General features: G+C 41.0%; 1 protein-coding gene across 1 annotated transcript in view; it reads left to right on the top strand.

Moving 5' to 3' along the window:
- The window catches only part of LOC132815015 (DEP domain-containing protein 1B-like), a 33,780-nt gene that overhangs the window by 2,759 nt on the left and 10,797 nt on the right, over nt 1-20,224 (top strand). The window contains exons 2-6 of the mRNA XM_060823648.1: nt 8,520-8,785; nt 13,629-13,767; nt 15,656-15,783; nt 18,038-18,168; nt 18,853-18,900. Coding sequence (XP_060679631.1) covers nt 8,520-8,785; nt 13,629-13,767; nt 15,656-15,783; nt 18,038-18,168; nt 18,853-18,900 — 712 coding nt within the window. The remainder of the gene's footprint in view (nt 1-8,519; nt 8,786-13,628; nt 13,768-15,655; nt 15,784-18,037; nt 18,169-18,852; nt 18,901-20,224) is intronic.

Raw genomic sequence — 20,224 nt, 5'->3', positions numbered from 1 at the left:
CCTGGAGCGTCGGAGGCTGAGGGGTGACCTTATAGAGGTTTATAACATCATGAGGGGCATGGACAGGGTAAATAGGCAAAGTCTTTTCCTGGAGGTGGGGGAGTCCAGAACTAGAGGGCATAGGTTTAGGGTATGAGGGCAAAGATATAAAAAGAGACCTCAGGGGCAACCTGTTCACACAGAGGGTGGTATGTGTATGGAATGAGCTGCCAGAGGATGTGGTGGAGGCTGGTACAATTGCAACATTTAAGAGACATTTGGATGGGTATATGAATAGGAAGAGTTTGGAAGGAAAGGGGCCAGATGCTGACCGGTGGGACTAGATTGGTTTGGGATATTTGGTTGGCATGGACGCATTGGACCGAAGGGTCTGTTTCCATGCTGTACATCTCTATGACTCTAAATGATCGATGTTGTTACAGAGTCATACAGCATGGGGACAGACCCTTTGGTTGAACCAGTCTATGCAAACCATAATCCCAAACTAAATTAGTTCTACTTGCTTGGGTTTGGTCCATATCCCAACAAACATTTTTTATTCATGTAATTATCCTGATGTCTTTTCAACATTGCAACTGTAACTGGATCCAGTATTGTCTCTGGAAGTTCATTCCACATGCAAGCCACTTCTTTTTTTTAAAAGAAGTGCCACTTGTCTTGAATCCTTTTCCTCTCACCTTAACAATATGCCCCCTAGTTTTGAAATCAGCCACCCTAGAGAAAAGCATCTTATGTATACCCATCATGATTTTATAAGGGCGGCATGGTGGCACAGTGGTTAGCACTGCTGCCTCACAGCACCAGAGACCTGGGTTCAATTCCCGACTCAGGCGACTGACTGTGTGGAGTTTGCACGTTCTCCCTGTGTCTGCGTGGGTTTCCTCCGGGTGCTCCGGTTTCCTCCCACAGTCACAAAGATGTGCGGGTCAGGTGAATTGGCCATGCTAAATTGCCCGTAGTGTTAGGTAAGGGGTAAATGTAAGGGTATGGGTGGGTTGCGCTTCAGCGGGTCGGTGTGGACTTGTTGGGCCGAAGGGCCTGTTTCCACACTGTAAGTCTAATCTAAAAAAAAAGTCTAATCTAAAAAAAGCCTCCACAAGGTCACCCGTCAACTTCTTAGATGTTTTTTCACTGCAGCATATCTCCAGCCTAATTTTATAACTATTAACACTCCATTCCTGGCAGCATCTTGGTAAATCTTTTCTTGACCCTTTTACAGCTAAAAGTATTTTTCCTATAACTGAGCAACCAGAACTGCCCACAAGTATGCCAGAAGAGATGTTGCCAATGTCCCGGACAACCCCAACATAACAGCCTATAGGAGTTGGGACATTGTGTTACAGCTCCGTGTGAGGAGTCTTGGGATGTTACTTGTAATGTTAATTATGTTGTGTTGAAGATGGTGGTGCCAGCACGGCAACATCTGCAGTCGAAGTAGGACTAGTGGGCCTGGCCTGACAGTGGAGTGAGTTTAGTGGCTTCAGCAAAGTGGGCCCAGTGGTGAAGAGTTGGTCCCTGAAATTGGGTGACATTGGAGGTCTCTCTTGAAGCTAGGTACTAGCATGGACTTGGTCAGAAACACTGATATTCTCAACTGTTTACCTTAGTTTTCTAATTTATTCCTATGACCTATAATGCTGTAATCCTCCCAATAAATATTGAGATGACTAATGTGACTGCCTTCATACCGGCTACAAACTTATTTCCCGAGCCATTGATTCCTTCTCACTTCCTGACAGCTGCTTGTCATTGAATCAAACTTGACATTCTTGCTACGATGTTTAACTGAGATGAGATCTGACTGCATAACTGTACCACGATGTTTTGTTTCCATAAAACTGTCTGATTCTGCCCTTGACTCCGCTCTCGTGTTTTAATTTTCATCCATACATTTGTTATCTCTAGACTGATTTGCCCCACCCTTGCTGACCTCCCATGTTTTAGTCTATGCACAATGGCAGCTATCCCAAACTCTGCTGCTCCTCTCCTGACTTAACTTGTATTGGCTGTTGGTCAAAAACTGTGACACCATTTTAAATTTTGCATCCTTATTTTCAAATACCTCCTGTGGCTTTGTCGTTCTCTTGCTTGCGCTCTCATCTCCAGCCCCACAGCCTTTCAAGATGTGCACTTCTGTAAGTCTGCCCGCTTGAGCATCCCTGAACTTACTCATTTCACCACTGGGGCCATGCTTTCCATGGCCTGGGTCATGGATCTGAAGTTCGCCGATTCCCTGTCACATTGTCTTTCTTAAGGCACTCCCAATTCACCACCTTGACCAAGCTCTCATTGCTTCATGATGGTCCGACAAGCCCTTGAACTTTCACACCTATTAAACTCAGTTTGCAACAACATTTCTGTGTCTCAGATAGTCATAATTAGAGGAAGTACAATAATTGCACATTTAAGGAAAGACTGTTGCACATTATCAGATCACCACTTTGGGCAGTTGCAGGAAATGGTCCAGACCAGAAGTGGTTTATTTGTAATTTTCTGAAGTAATTTAAATAGACCTTTAGGGCAAGGAGGGAAATGGTTTTCTTGGTAAAATTGAACTTCTGGGAATTTAATATTTTGCAAACTGCAGGGAAAGAATAAATATAATGAAAATTTAGTTTCCAAAATAGAAACATTTTAAGTGAAAATGGAATATAATGTTCAAGCTGTATAAAACTTTGGTTAGGTCACAGTTGGAGTACTGTGTGGAGTTCTGGTCACCACACTAGGAAGGATGTGATGAGGGGAGTGCAGAGAATGTTCACCAGGCTATCGTCTGGTATGGAGCAGTTTAGCTATGAAAAGAGGTAAAAACAAGGATTGCAGATACTGGAAACCAGAGTCTAGATTAGAATGGTGTTGGAAAAGCACAGCAGGTCAGGCAGCATCTGAGGAACACGAAAATTGATGTTTTGGGCAAAAGCCCTTCATCTGGAATAGAGGCAGGGTGCCTGCAGAGTGGAGAGAAAAATGAGGTGGGGGTGGGGAGAAAGTAGCTTGGAGTCTTCTTGTAGAGAGAAGAGGAAAACTTCTTCAAGGCAGGCATCCCTTGCAAAAGGCTTCTGCAGTAAGGTTAAAATCAACTAGGTAAAAACCAGGACTGCAGATGCTGGAAACCAGAGTTTAGATTAGTGGTGCTGGAAAAGCACAGCAGGTCAGGCGGTATCCGAGGAGCAGGAAAATTGACATTTCGAGCAAAAGCCCCTCATCAGGAATGGAGGCAGGGAGCCTCCAGGGTGGAGAGATAAATGGGGGTAGGGAGAGAAGGTAGCAAAGAGTACAAATAGGTAAATGCGGGTGGGGATGGAGGTGATAGGTCAGCGAGGAGGATGGGGGAAGGTAGGAAAGAGTACGGTGATTTTAAACGAGGTGTTTTGGGCTTCATGTTGTGCTGTGAAGCGTTGATACATTTAAGTGGAAAGAGAACCAAGCTGTAACTGGAGAGAATGATAGCTCGAGTGAGTGAAAATTGCAGAAAAACTGGCTGTAATCTTTCAGTCTTCCATAGATTTGAGGTACCAGCAGACTGGAAATCGCAAACATTACACCCTGCTCAAAAAAGGTTGAGGTTAAATCCAGCAATTTCAGACCAGCCAGTTCAACCTTTGTGATGGGAAACTTCTAGATGTACTTATCAGGTAGAATTAGCACTCACAGAATGATGCTTTAATTAGGAAAAATCAGCACTGACTTTTTATTTTTCACTTCCTCAAGATAAAATCGACTAAATTTGTGAAACACAACCACCTCTGGCAAAGCCATGCTGGCTAACCCTCGTCAAACCTCGCCTCTCCTTGGCTAGGTACTGCCTGATTTGATCCGTATTCAAAATTGAGGCTGGACAGTGTAGATAGGAAGAAAATTGCTCCTGCTTGTATCAGTTCCCTGAAGGTACTATTTTTAAAGGGATTTTTCCAAAATAAGCAAACGTGATGTAAGAACAAATCTTTTCACCTGAGTGGTTCAGGTTTCGGGAAGTGTGGCAGAGATAAGTTAAATTGAGGCATTCAAGAGGGAATTCCTTGTTCAAATTCTGGATGAACCTTTTGTTTACTGTTAATTGTCATGCAAGTCTTCAGCTGCATTTGGGGTCTTGTGGCACAATATAGTGTCAGGATTCAAGTCCCTCTCGCCTAAGACATGACATAGTATGTTTGAACAAGTTGATTTAAAACCATCTGAACTGGCCTTGCAGGTAGTTCATCAGAGATTCACAATGCTAATTCCTGGAATGAAGGGATTGACTTATCAAAAATGGGTAGGTTAGGCCTTTATTCATTAGAGTTTAGAAGAATGAGGGGTGATCTTATTGAAATAAGGAAGATTCTAAGAGGGCTTGACAGGGTAGATGTTATTAATGTTTCTAGTAGTCGAGAAATATTAAATTAGGGGACATAGTTTTAAATTTCCCTTAAAATTCTAATTTAAAACCAGCATGAAAGAATGTCTTCCTTGAGGATAGTGATAATCTGAACTTCTTTACCTCCGTTTGGAGGCTAGTTCACTGAAAGTATTTAAATTGGAGGTCAATGGATTTTTGGAATTTCAGGGATTTGATGGCTATGCTGAGTTGGCACAAGAGAGGAATTATGACCTGGGGCAGCTCAGCCATTGTTTTGTTGAATGGCAGGGCAGTTTGAGGGATAGCTGCTCCTATTTATATTCTTAGAAGCCAACTCTGGACCGAATTAAAAGGTGATTTAATTAAGAGCTGATTTAAGAGAATGGCAACCTCAAATGGCAGTCTGTTTCCATGGATTTTCAAACAGTAATTTTATAAGTTGATATTAGACCATAACATATAGGAGTGGAAGTAAGGCCATTCGGCCCATAGAGTCCACTCCGCCATTCAATCATGGCTGATGGGCATTTCAACTCCACTTACCAGCATTCTCCCCGTAGCCCTTAATTCCTCGTGACATCAAGTATCTATCAATCTCTGCCTTGAAGACATTTAGCATCCCGGCCTCCACTGCACTCTGTGGTAATGAATTCCACAGGCCCACCACTCTCTGGCTGAAGAAATGTCTCCGCATTTCTGTTCTGAATTTACCCCCTCTAATTCTAAGGCTGTGTCCGCAGGTCCTAGTCTCTTCACCTAACGGAAACAATTTCCTAACGTCCACCCTTTCCAAGCCATGTATTATCTTGTAAGTTTCGATTAAGTCTCCCCTTAATCTTCTAAACTCCAATGAGTACAATCCCAGGATCCTCAGCCGTTCCTCGTATGTTAGACCAACCATTCCAGGGATCATCTGTGTGAATCTCCGCTGGACACGTTCCAGTGCCAGTATGTCCTTCCTGAGGTGTGGGGCCCAAAACTGGACACAGTACTCCAAATGGGGCCTAACCAGAGCTTTATTAAGTCTCAGTAGCACAACGGTGCTTTTATATTCCAACCCTCTTGAGATAAGTGACAACATTGCAATCGCTTTCTTAATCACGGACTCAACCTGCATGTTTACCTTTCGAGAATCCTCAACTAGCACTCCCAGATCCCTTTGTACTTTGGCTTTACGAATTTTCTCACCGTTTAGAAAGTAGTCTATGCTTTTATTCTTTTTTCCAAAGTGCAAGACCTCGCATTTGCTCACGTTGAATTTCATCAACCATTTCCTGGACCACTCTCCCAAACTGTCTAGATCCTTCTGCAGCCTCCCCACTTCCTCAGTCCTACCTGCTGTCCACCTAACTTCCTATCATCGGCAAACTTCGCTAGAATGCCCCCAGTTCCTTCATCCAGATCATTAATATATAATGTGAACAGCTGCGGCCCCAACACTGAACCTTGCGGGACACCGCTCGTTACCAGCTGCCATTCTGAAAAAGAACCTGTGGGCGGCATGGTGGCACAGTGGTTAGCACTGCTGCCTCACAGCGCCTGAGACCCGGGTTTAATTTCCGCCTCAGGTGACTGTCTGTGTGGAGTTTGCATGTTTTCCCCGTGTCTGCGTGGGTTTCCTCCAGGTGCTCTGGTTTCCTCCCACGGTCCAAAGATGTGCAGGTCAGGTGAATTGGCTATGCTAAATTGTCCGTAGTGTTAGGTAAGGGGTAAATGTAGGGGTATGGGTGGGTTGCGCTTTGGCGGGTCGGTGTGGACTTGTTGGGCCAAAGGGCCTGTTTCCACACTAAGTAATCTAATCTAATCTAATCTAATCTAATCTAAAAACCTTTTATCCCAACTCTCTGCCTTCCGTCAGACAGCCAATCCTCAATCCATACCAGTAGCTCACCTCGAACACCATGGGCCCTCACCTTGCTCAGCAGTCTCCCGTGTGGCACCTTATCAAAGGCCTTTTGGAAGTCTAGATAGACCACATCCACTGGGTTTCCCTGGTCTAACCTATTTATCACCTCTTCAAAGAATTCCAACAGGTTTGTCAGGCACGACCTCCCCTTACTAAATCCATGTTGACTTGTTCTAATCAGACTCTGCTCTTCCAAGAATTTAGAAACCTCATCCTTAATGATGGATTCTAGAATTTTACCAACAACCGAGGTTAGGTTAATTGGCCTATAATTTTCCATCTTTTGTCTTGATCCTTTCTTGAACAAGGGGGTTACAACAGCCATCTTCCAATCATCTGGGACTTTCCCTGACTCCAGTGACTCTTGAAAGATCTCAACCAATGCCTCTGCTATTTGCTCAGCTACCTCTCTGAGAACTCTAGGATGTATCCCATCGGGGCCAGGAGATTTATCAATTTTAAGACCTTTTAGCTTTTCTAGCCCTTTCTCTTTTGTAATGGCAACCATACTCAACTCAGCCCCCTGACTCCCATTAATTGTTGGGATATTACTCATGTCTTCCACTGTGAAGACTGATGCAAAGTACTTGTTAAGTTCTCCTGCTATTTCCTTATCTCCCATCACTAGGCTTCCAGCATCAGTTTGAAGTGGCCCAATGTCTACTTTTGCTTGTTGTTTGTTTCTTATGTATTGAAAGAAACTTTTACTATCATTTCTAATATTACTGGCTAGCCTACCTTCATATTTGATCCTCTCCTTCCTTATTTCTCTCTTTGTTATCCTCTGTTTGTTTTTGTAGCCTTCCTAATCTTCTGATTTCCCACAGCTCTTGGCCAATTTATAGGATCTCTCTTTTTCTTTGATATATTTCCTGACTTCCTTTGTCAGCCATGGCTGTCTAATCCCTCCCCAGATAATCTTTCTTTTCTTGGGGATGAACCTCTGTACGTGTCCTCAATTATACCCACAAACTCCTGCCATTTTTGCTCTACCCTCCTCCCCGCTAGGCTCTGCTTCCAGTCTATTTTTGTCAGTTCCTCTCTCATGCCCTCATAATTACCTTTTATTTAACTGTAACACCATTACATCCGATTTTGCCTTCTCTCTTTCAAACTGCAGACTGAACTCTACCATATTATGATCACTGCTTCCCAAGGGTTCCCTTACTTTAAGACCTTTTATAAAGTCTGATTCATTACAAAGCAGTAGGTCCAGAAAGCCTGTTTCCTCTCCATGACAAGCTGTTCCAAAAAGCCATCCTGTAAGCATTCCATGAATTCCCTTTCTTTGGATCCACTGACAACATTATTTACCCAGTCCACCTGCATATTGAAGTCTTCCATGATCACCGTGACCTTGCTTTTCTGACATGCCTTCTCTATTTCCCCGTACATGTTGCGCCCCTGGTCCTGACCACTGTTAGGAGGTCTGTACACCACTCCAATTATGGTTTTTTTTGCCTTTTGTGGTTCCTCAATTCAACCCACACAGACTCCTCATCATCTGACACTGTCATTCAGTGCCATAGATTTAATTTGTTCTTAACTAACAAGGCCACCCCACCCCCTCTGCCCATCTCCCTGTCTTTTTGATAAGTTGAAAATCCTTGGAGGTTTAACTGCCAGTCCTGACTCCCCTGTAACCACGTCTCTGTGATGCCTACCACATCATAATCATTCACTATGATCTGTGCCATTAGTTCATCTGCTTTGTTACGAATGCTACGAACCTTCAGGTAAAGTGCCTTAATGCTAACTTTATCATTAAAGATATTGGAAGTCATAAGATGTCCTACATTATCCTTCCTTTTTGCTGCATTCCCAGTCTGCCTCGAGTTTAAATCCACCTGCACATATGCTATCCTGTTGCTTATCTTTCCATTTAACTCCATACTCCCTGTCGCTTTCACTCCCCCTCCCCCCCCCCCAACTCAGAAGTTTAAAGTCCTACTGACCACCCTATTTATCCTCTTCGCTAGAACATTGGTACCTGATCGGTTCAGGTGGAGAACGTCCCAACGGTACAGATCCCCTCCTGTTCCAAAACTGATGCCAATGCCCCATGAAGTGGAATCCCTCTTTCCCACACCAATCCCTTAGTCACGTGTTTACTTCCCTAATTTTCTTATCCCTATGCCAATTTGCACGTGGCTCGGGCATCATGTTCCCAGACATGATGGGATGTTATGTGCAGGATAACTTCAATTCTTGCTTTTGAAAATGCCTTTGCTAGCGTAAATAGGTTTGATAACTATTTTTCCTCCTGACTCCTAGTGGAATGAAACGATTGAGCTATTTCGAGCTCGGATGCCCCTGAAGAAGCATCGTCTTCACTTCCGTACTTATGATTCCTGCTTTGCTGCCTCAGAAGGTGTTGATTGGTTACATAAATTCCTGAGAAGTAATCCCAATTTTGGATCTGAAGTTACTCGTTACCAGACTGTGCAGTTACTCAAAAAGTTCTTAAAAAACCATGTGATTGAAGATATAAAAGGAAGATGGGGAAAAGAAGATTTTGAAGATAATAATCGATTATACAGGTATGGCAATTATTTACTGTGTTGTAGTGAAGGTTGGAGGGTTGGTTAGCTCAGCTGCTAGATAGTAGGCTTGCGCTGCACAGTAATGCCAACAGCACGGATTTAATGCCCACACCAGCTGTGGTTGCCATTGCGGACACTCCTGCTCAACCTCTGCCCTTCACCTGTGGCATGGTAACCTTCGGGTTAGACTGCTACCAGATGTTGTCTTCACCTAGAGAGCAGCTGTATGATCTGTTAGGATTGTGGCAACTTAACCTTTTTACTATTTAGTTAATTGGATTTTTGTTCTAGTAAGTTTGGTAGATTTTTTCCCCCTTTCTTTCATGTGACATTTGTTTTTGAAGATAAGACCCACTGTCACCTGTTGAGATATCAAGGCTTTCTTTTGAATCTCCTTCTGGCCCTGTTCAATTAAACAGTATTTTATTGTCCTAGTCATACCCATTTTAGCTCACATTAGTCGAGTGGCTGTTCCGATGCTAAGTTTACTCCAATGCAATGACTTTCTTAAGCTGAAGTTTATTGACGTATGTTAAGCATACTCTTTTGCTTATATGCAGGACTCTCTTAATAGTAATACCAATCGCCGTCTATACTCACCTATTTTAATTTTTTAAGTCACTTCTCCAATCCTTTTATCATTCTTTTTGTTTGAATTGTAGAGGTTTTCATGTTACAAATTGTTTTAAATTGTGATCGTTTTTGTCTTCTGTATGTTCTTTTCTTTTTCAATCCGGCATCGTTTTTGCGTAGAACTTGAAATCCTCTTGAAATTTTAATGTTAAGCTTACCGGAAGTGTAATTTGGGGCAAATATTTGTATGATAATATTTCTCTGATCGTTTTACCATCTTTGACCAGGAGTCTCATCAACCTCTAGGTTTGTGCTGTGAGGCATTCTCTAATGATTGGTTTTAGATCAATCGCATTTCCAGAAGCAAGTGTAATTTCAGATTCCTACTCTCTTATAATCAACTGACAGTCTAATCTCGATCACATAAAATTCTTAATCTGATCCTAATAAAACAAGTTTAGTGGAATGTTTAGGGTAGAGGGCAAGAGGTGAAGTACATTGCCATCTGTACATTGAAAGATTTGTCAATAATGATTTTTATCAAGCCAAAAATCACCTTGTTGAATGCAAATTAAATGAAGTAGGCAATGTATACATTCGGCATCTCTCCACTTCAGTTTATTACGCACTTGGTTTGATTATTCTAAATATAGACTGCATTAGCATAAACTACAGTGTTGCTGTGGAACAAAATCCATTTTTAGTAATGTTACTGCACAGTATAAGTTTAGCCACTTGGCACTGTATTGCTGTTAGCACTGTCACTCATTCAAAAACTGGGAAATCCCTTAACAGAATTGTTGATGGACTGTAGCAAAGAAATGTGACTTACTACCTGTTTATCAATTAGAGATATGGTCTACTCCTGTAGCCAGCGTTTATGCCCTAAGACAGAGGAGTAAATGTAGGATGTTGAAGCTGTCATTCAATGAGATCACAGCTAATCAACTCTGCATTTTTGCCTTTTCCCTCTAACTTATTGCCTTACTGAAAAGATGTCTGTCTCAGCCTTGCATAAACTTAATAATCCAAACTCAAATCCCAAACACAGCCCTCTGCAATGAAAGATTCCGCCAATTGATTACCTTCAGAAAAAATGTTTTCCTTGGATGGGTGACCTTCTAGTCTGATATTATAACCTCTAGTCTTTACTACCCATTGTTTTAGCAATCTACTTCTCCACATCTACCCTCTCAAGCCTCTTAATTATATTATGTTTCAATTTATTTCACTCTGCCCTCAGCCCTATGCAGTTATCCTTGTTTAGGTATAGCACAGATGTTTCCAACCCAAGTTCCTTACGCTTTACATATTAGAAGTTAGCTTTTGGTTTGTAGTCACTGTTCTCTTGAAAATCTTTTACTCTGAGATCATTTCTTAAACCTGCCTCATTACACATTGGATCCATAACAGTGTATTCAGGATAGTTTTCTGTAACAATCTAAATTCTTCCTCGCAGCTTCCTTTGCCAATTTGATCTGACCAACCTACATGAAGATTAATGTCTCTTTTTCACATGCCCTTACTATCTTATGATTTAGAGTCACAGGGGTATACAGCATGGAAACATCTCCAGTTCCGTCCAACTCATCCCATGCCAACCAGATATCCTAACCTAGTTACTCCCATTTGCCAGCACTTGGTTCAAATGCTTTAAACCCTTCCTATTCATGTACCCATCCACATGCCTTTTAGATATTGTAATTGTACCAACCTCCTCCACTTCCTCTGGCAGTGCATTCCATACATTCACCACCTTCTGCATGAAAAAGTTGCCCCTTCGGTCCATTTTAATTTTTTCCACTCTCATCCTAGACCTATGCCCTCTAGTCGTGGACTTGCCCACTCCAGGGAAAAGAAAGACTTTGCCTATTTACACTATCCATGCTCCTCATGATTTTATAAACGTCCATAAAGTCACCCCTTGGCCTCCGATGCTCCAGGGAAAACAGCTCCAGCCTATTCAGGCTCTCCCTATAGCCCAAACCCTCCAGTCCTGGCAACATCCTTGTAAATCTTTTCTGAACCCTTTCAAGTTTCATGCCATCCTTCCTATAGGAAGGAGACCAGAATTGCACACAACATTTCAAAAGTGGCCTAACCAATGTCCTGCAGAGCCGCAACATGACCTCCCAACTCCTATATTCAATAGTCTGTCCAGTAAAGGATTCTGTCCTACAGTACAGCTCCTGACAGCGGACCCATAGATTAATTCCACCAATGTCCTCTTCCCTTATTTCTTACAGACACCAAATGAGTGGTGTTATCATCTAGGTTAATTTCTTGCTTTTGTACTTATTCCATCCTCTACTAACAAAGCTAACCCACTTCCTTTTTCTTCCTGAGTGTCATGTTTTAAAAGTCATGCACCTCTGAATATTTAGTTGCCAACTTTGATCTCCTTGTAATAATGTTAAATAACTATAAATTGAGAGAGGGAAAAGTGCTACAAAACTAGGGTGACCTTGTACACTGTCGTTGAACATTAAATGTGCAGGTGCAGATGGCATTAAAGAACGTAAATGGTACATAGGCCTTAATAGCGAGAGGAATTGGTAAGGGAACAGGGATATCTTACCAAGGGGCTTTGGGACACTGCACCTGGAATAATGCGTGTAGTTTTGGTCTCATGAGGAAGGATGTTCTTGCTAAAGGGGGGGTTGCAGTAATGGTTTACTGGGATGTTTGGACTGAACTATGAGGACAGACTGGATTTGATAGGACTATGTTCACTGAAGTTTAGAAGAATAGGGAGATCTCAGAATCCTGTTTAAAATTTTAACAGGATAAGACAGGGTAGATGTAGGAATGGTGTTTTGATGGCAGAGACTCCAGAACCAGGTGTTAGTCTTAAGGATACCGCGTATACCATTTCGTGCTGAGATGAGGAGAGATTTCTTCACTCATCTTGTCAATGTTCATACAACGTGGATGGCAACAATTGGATCCCTGCCCTCCTAGTCCAAGTTCCTCTCTTCCTTTTCAAGCAAGAGAGGTGTTCCCAAGCAAAAGTCAGAAGCCATCAGCACTCCCTGCCCTGGTTGCAGACAATATCTATCCTCCTAGTTTTAGAGTCTCTTACCATTACTACATTCCTGTTTCCTCGCCACCCACGATTCCCCGAAAATTTGAATGACTCCCTGTGTCATGGTGTTCACTTATTGTTGAACTGAAAATGTGTTGCTGGAAAAGCGCAGCAGGTCAGGCAGCATCCAAGGAACAAGAAATTCAACGTTTCGGGCATAAGCCCTTCTTCAGGAATGTTCACTTATTGTCCCTTCATTATCATCCACATAGTTTACAAACGTCTTGTTACTTTTGGATGGACAGAGGATCCTTGACAGCTGCATTGTTACTCCTCATACATGCCTTATGGGCAGTCATATTCTCCTGTTCTACACTACACACCAAGTTTGAGTTAACTAATCAAAGGTGTGTGACTGCCTCTTGGAACATACTGTCCAGCTAACTTTACCCCTCCCTGATTTAGCATAATGCTCTGACTCACGTTCCTCCGCTTGATCCAAAGTTGCTCAAGCTGCTGGTTTTGATATATTTGTAGATCACCTTGGTGTCCAACCACTCCCGCATGCTGCAACTCATCACTTGACCCGTCATAACTTTTTATTTGTTATTAATTAAGTCACTGTATCCCTGTTCTTACAGTTGAAGAATCTTGCTCTGAGCACTTAATTTTTTTTTAAACACACTCATATTAATCTTGTACCGAATGAGCTAATTTTAAGAAAAAGGAGAAAAGAATTACTTACTGACAAACTAAAGACCTTAGTTTTACTTGAGACAAGTTAGCAAGAATCACTAATTAGCTACTTGGTTTAGGCAAATGCAACCTTTCTTTCTCCATTAAGCTACTTGCACTAACTAGAGCACTCTATTGTAAGTCGCACACTCAAGTGCCAAGTTGCCTACTTATATGCTACCAAAACTAACAGCTTATCTGAGACAGTTAATGAGGATTCAGTTTGAGCTAGTTTGTATTGAAAATAGTCCTGATCAAATCTCACAACTACTGAATTTTAAACTGTAGATTTCACTTTAATGGCAACTACAAAATTACAACCTAATTGTGCATAAATTAAAGATTTTGGCACTTTCTTGCCCAGCAAATGCATGCAATAAGTAATGTCCACAACACAAGAATAAATTTCAAAGCCCCTTTCTCAATGCATATTTTCACCACAATTTAAAATCATTCACTACTGTGTAAGTAAACTTCTTGCATGATATATTCTTTTTGTTTTTACAGGTTTCCACCATCATCTCCTCTTAAGCCTTATCCCAAAAAGGCATCTCATTTAGTTTGTGATGTACATCCTAAATTTCCAAATTGGAGTGACTATGATATTCCAGCGTCTGGACCTGTACCAGTAAGGCCGATAATTTTGGTAAGACACTCGTGGAGTTATTTTCATTCAATTGCAATTCAGATTTGAATTATGAAATTTATATGCTGTATATCTTAATGTTCATGTGGACTATTCCTAATGAAATATTGAAAACTCCTTACTAAATTTTCTTGGAGGTTTGAAACATGCTTGGAAGTGAGAGATCATATGCTTCTTTTGTAATAAGAAATTACATGCTAGCTGAAGTTTGCTCTTCCTATTGCTTAGACCTGTGATCTTCGTGTGGGGTAAGATGCTGGTACATGTTGATCTTGTGGGGTAGTAGTAGTATTTTTGGGCATGTCTTTAATAATGCAGAGTCAGCCATATTTGGCTGAAACATGACTTTTGTCTTCAAGTGGTGGATTACATCACTGTTGAAAATGGGGATATTTAAGTGTTCTTCCTTCTGTTGTTTGTTGAATATCCACCCCTATTTATTTTTCGAAGTGCCAGGGCTAAAGAGCTCTGAGTGGCTGCATAAGGATTATTTTGGCCACAAGAATGGGCTTACACCAATTATGTCATACAGGGCTTAATCACCAAATCCGTTTTGGTGATGGACATTGAAATGTACACCCAGTTTGCTACACACTCTACTTCTTTTAAATTGGATTAACATGAAGTAATAACTCATGAACTGAGGAAGGGCAGAAGTAATGAGGGTTTCATTGCCATATTTCACCTGATTATATGAGAATCATATTCAGGATTGTCCAGGGCCACTTCCTCTTAAATATATACTAATATTCGGGGCACAATCAGGAATGGTGACAGAGTGAGATATTGGCTCAAAGTTAGGATAGCAATCTATTCCTTGACTAAACTGGGATGATTGTCCTACTTTTTTCTCAGGTTTTCACATGCTATTAGGCAGAATCCTGTAGGGCCTGTTAGATGTAGCTTTCTATCTGAATCCAATACTGGTGTTCTGTCTGATTATGTTCATCTTGCATTTACTTAAGGTAGCTGAATTCAACAGAGTGGCTTACTAGGACAGTTAAGATTCAAGCTTCTGATGGTTGGAATATAGTCGACCAAATGGCACATGTTTGACTTTTGTTTTCCTTAAAGCAGGATTCCTAATTCAGGTTTTATGCAAAGTTTTTAAGGAGTTAGCAAGTGGCTTCTTGCCTCCACTGCACAGACAATTTTAAGTGACTGTGATATTACAGCTAAGCTAACATTTCTACTCCCTACGTAATCTCCATATCTCTTATTTTCATGAGATACTAAAGATTTCTCCTCTGTCTTCAATATCTTCAATAAGCATACACAGCTCACTGAAAGGGTGTTTCAGTTCAAAAAAGTTGACCATCTGCCTTGAATAATTGTCCATAAATATGTACATGATACATTACCCCGTCCCCTCCCCCACCACAAAACACAATTGCATTTGAAATGTGATTTGAGGTGCAAAATGCTTGCTTTAATGCTGTGTTAAGCGTTTCAAGAAGGATGGGTCAATCAGCTTTTTAGTAATATACATGTGACAAATATGGGTTAAAAACCACTGTGGAATTTTTAAAATTCTTGCCAGTGGAACTTTAATAGTGGGTATGATTAGTAGTAGCGTTAATTATTGGGAGTTGATTAATTGAGTTGGCTGGTTAGTGATGGTGTGTCAACAACAGCACAGGTCCATTTCCCATACAGGCTGAGACCATTGAAGATTGTGCCTTCTCAACCTTGTTTGAGATGTGGTGGCCTACAGGTTAAACTTTGTGCCAGTTGTCTTTGCTGCTTTAGTAGAGCAGCTCATGGTTCTGTGAATATGGTGATTTTCACATTGTTACCTTATTGTATAATTTTTAAGCTCTGAATCATTTGCAGACCTAAAATATTATTTAACAGTCTATCAACTGTCCTCCTTTGTGATCTATTGCAGAATTCGTACTTGTGGCACAAGCGTCATAGCATTGCAATTGGAGAAGTGTCGGAATGTAGAATTATACATCGGGAAGAGGTTTCACAAGCAACTGTGGAAGAGATATGGAAATCGATGACCCTAGCATAGTGTGTCCAGTTCCTATTTCTTTTTTGCTCTTTGGTATTTCTTTGCACATCTTCTTTCACCCCTCCACCCGACCTGACCCACAATTACTATTGATGTTGATACATTTTCTTGGATAGAATGCTCAAAATGTGTTGCTATGGAATAGGACATTCCAGGCATCAGTTTCTGTGAACCCGTAGAAATGTTAATGTTTCAAGTCCATGACCTTTTATCAAGCATTGACTGTTCTCCAACCCAATCAACGTTGCAAAATCCTGTTAGTAATGATTGGACATTTGTGCTCAAATTGGGAGAGCTGACCCATTGACTACTCAAGTAGCAGCTGACAACTGGTTTTGTCTTTTCAGTTTTTAGGTCAGATCCTGAGGTGTTGGAACAGTGTATACAGCCAGTACTGTCCGTGTTAGCAATGCAGGTTCCTTTTAAAGATAAACCTGAGCAGCTTCAGAGTTGATAGAGAGCAGTTGATTCTCATTAGGCTTCATATTTCGTCTCATCTGCTCCAGAAGTGTACTAACATCTCTGAACAGGTTGATTAGAAAGTATCAAGAGTTGGATTCTTGGATGGGCTCTTGTGACACAATGGTAGTGTCCCTATCTCTGAGCCAGGAGGCCTGGTTTCAAGGCCCACCTGTTTCAGATGTATTCTTGAACAGATTAAACAAAAGTATTAACCAGCCCTCTTTACACAAACACATCTTTATGATTTCCCTCTCCGACTCCATGTTAATTTAATCCATTCCCTCTCTTCTGACCGTCCCCTATTTTTGTAATTGTTGCACTGACCTTTGGAGGCAGTGCTTGTAAATTAATTGTTTAATAGCTGATGCAGGTGATTTGGTGGTTGTTTAGTTGGTGACATTGTGGTAATGTTATGAGATACGGGTACATACTGTGGGGAAAATTAGTCCAAATTGAAGCTACTCTCAGCTGCAAGTGGCTGATCTATCTTGGCATGTTTCTGATGTTTCCTCGCATCGCAAACATGAGCTTTTGGTACATGATATCATGAACTGGCTTGGATGCAACAAAAGCTATGTCATCACCAACATCCTAGTTTACTGAAGACTTCTGCAGAACAAGCTCTTATGAAAGCTGTTTGAGTGCAGCTACAGCCTTGTTACTACCCAATAATATGAAATATTGCCCTGACAATTAGAACAAAAAACAATACAGCACAGGAACGGGCTCTTTGGCCCTCCAAGCCTACACTGATACTCAAAGTTTGGGAGAAGATTTGTAGCTCGGGTGCTCGTTGTTGTGGTTATGTTCACCGAGCTGGGAATTTGTGTTGCAGACGTTTCGTCCCCTGTCTAGGTGACATCCTCCGTGCTTCGGAGCCTCCTGTGAAGCGCTTCTGTGATCTTCCCTCCGCCATTTGTAGTGGTTTGAATCTGCTGCTTGTGGTCATCAGTTCCAGCTGTCCGTTGCAGTGGTCGGTGTATTGGGTCCAGGTCGATGTGCTTATTGATTGAATCTGTGGATGATTGCCATGCCTCTAGGAATTCCCTGGCTGTTCTCTGTTTGGCTTGTCTTATCATAGTAGTGTTGTCCCAGTTGAATTCATGTTGCTTGTCATCTGTGTGTGTGGCTACTAAGGATAGCTACACTACATAGGACAAACAGGAAGACAGCTAACGATCCGCATCCATGAACACCAACTAGCCACAAAACGACACGACCAGCTGTCCTTAGTAGCCACACACGCAGATGACAAGCAACATGAATTCGACTGGGACAACACTACGATTATAGGACAAGCCAAACAGAGAACAGCCAGGGAATTCCTGGAGGCATGGCACTCATCCACAGATTCAATCAATAAGCACATCGACCTGGACCCAATATACCAACCACTGCAGCGTACAGCTGGAATTGACAACCGGAAGCGGCAGATTCAAACCAGTACAAATGCCGCAGGAAAGATCACGGAAGCGCTTCACAGGAGGCTCCCAAGCACTGAGGATGTCACCTAGACAGGGGAGGAAACGTCTGCAACACAAATTCCCAGCTCGGCAAACAGAGCCACAACTACGCTGACACGTTTTGTCATTCCATATTAAAACTGAAAAATTCTGGTTTACTGCAGCTAATACAATGTGAAAGACTTCGATTTTTTTTCCCAGGTAGGTGGTCAAATTGTAAATATCATAAATTTAGTATATATATAAGCCTACTACGTTACTGTATGTAATGCATGCGCTTTTGCTTCTGAGGTAAAAGAATAATAGGCAAACTTATATTGCATTTCAGTTTGCAGAAGATTCTTGGACTCGATTCTCTAGAAGGAGTGCTGGATTCCAAACTACTTAATCCCAAGCATATCGTCTATAATGTTCACCACATTAATAAACAAGGAGTAGTAATTCTGGAGAATAAACTGGGTGTGTATTCTTCAATAATCCAAATTCTTAAATGCTGAACTAAACATTCATTAATATGAGCAGAATAATTGTCAATTTTCTTGGATTCTGATTTTAAGACCAGTTACCTACTTGCATTTTTGATCATAAATGTTTTTGAATTTTTTTCTTCCTCTTACCTGTCCTGAAAATACTAACCAGTGTTGTTATAGGTACATGTATGTTGGCAGTCGTTTAGTTCATTGCCCAAGACTTAATAAGCAATCATTGTTGTGTTGGTTCTTGCAACATATCTAAAGTGTGCACTTCCAGCTAGGACCGCTATCTGGTAATGAAGACAAAAATAGTTGTTTTTTTTTGTCTCCCTTACTCTGGTTCACCAAGGCTCCGTGCAAAGCTGGTATTGTTTTCCAGCTGAGATGAACAAGGACTAGCCTTGAAACTCCACATACTTTGGATCTGTACAATTTTCATCATGCACTTCAACTTGCTTTTACTTTGACTTGAATGCAGAAATTGCAGAAAACTCCATTTAAACAAGGGCCTCCTCTCAAAATGGTGATGTTTATAAATGTTTCAAAGTATTTGGGGAGAAAAAGTGAAATCCTCTTTCACCCTTCAAGCTTTAAAGTTTCTGATATTCATCAGAAAGACTGATCAAGAAGTTTCAGTACTAAAAGTGATTACTTTCCATCTTTTAAACAGAAGAGCTTCCGCACTGGGTTCTGTCAGCCATGAAGTGTTTGGCAAACTGTAAGTATTAATGTAGTAACCTACATTGTCATTTGTGATATTGTTTGAAATGACATACCCATAGATGAATTGGACACATGAGCCAGAATTTTCTACTTTTGAAGAATGAATAAATCATTGAATTTTGGTTGTTGCATTTTCACTTGGAGTGACAGACATTATTGCATTTTGGTTGTTGCATTTTCACTTGGAGTGACAGACATTATTGCATTTTGCATGTTTCATGTAGTTTCATAAGTAATGTGTATAGAGTACGGAAACAGATCCTTCATCCAACTAGTCCACACCAACCCTGTTTCCAAACTAATCAAGTCTCACTTGCTTGTGTTTGGCCCATGTCCCTCCAAACCTTTCCTATTCATATTCTTATCTAAATGTCTTTTAAACGTTATAACTGTACTTGCATCCAGCACTACAACTTCTGACAGTTCATTCTACACATGAACCACTCTGTGTATGTAAAAAACTTGTCCTCCTTGTTCTTTTTAAATCTTTCTCCTGTCACTTTTTAAAAAAAATACTCAGTGGTTTTATACTCCCTAGTTTTGAACTCACCCCAGGAAAAAGACCCTTGTCATTCATGTTATCTATATCCCTTGTAATTTTACAAACATCTATAATGTCACCCCTCAACCTCCTATGTTCGAATGAAAGAAGTCCCAGCCTTAACCACCCTGAGTATATGTACCTCAAATTTCAAGGAATTATGTATCTGTGCCCCTAGGTTTCTCTGTACTACAGCACCACCCAGGGGCCCCACCATTGGTTGTATAAGTCCTGCTCTTGTTTGCTTTGTCAGGAAGATGCTGGAAAACATCTAGCGGTATTGTGTTTCCTACCAGAGTGCAACATGGCAATTATATCAGAGCTGACTGCTAACAGTGATGATAATCAATTGATTTGTAATTAGTGTATACAATTACATAGACTATCCAGCACTTAGAAATAGTGTGCATATACTGTATTCCTTGGGTCCAGCATTATTATAGTTTAAATGACAAAGAATGCACCACAGGATGCATTTCTTTTGTTTTTTTTTGTCTACCACTTTTGAATGATGAATTATGCCCCTGTTTGTTTTGCAAGGGATATCTTTGGTTCCACCACTCTAAAATGCAACTTTACTTAATTGTATGTAGAGTTGAAACATTTTGGCTGTAAACTATTAAAATACATGCAGCACAAATTCCTGGTGTTAAGGTTGAGCAGATGAACTGTATGTTTTTTTTTGTTTGTAGGTGCTATGTAATTGAGTCCTGAGAGAAGATTTTGATATTGAAGTTTACTTACAGCTTTTGTTATTAAGAACATAAATTATAGTAAT

The sequence above is a fragment of the Hemiscyllium ocellatum genome, chromosome 1, assembly GCF_020745735.1.
Source record: "Hemiscyllium ocellatum isolate sHemOce1 chromosome 1, sHemOce1.pat.X.cur, whole genome shotgun sequence".
NCBI classification, from domain to species: Eukaryota; Metazoa; Chordata; class Chondrichthyes; order Orectolobiformes; family Hemiscylliidae; genus Hemiscyllium; species Hemiscyllium ocellatum.
The sequence above is the reverse complement of the archived record's forward strand: the minus strand, read 5'-3'. Positions and strand labels throughout refer to the sequence as shown.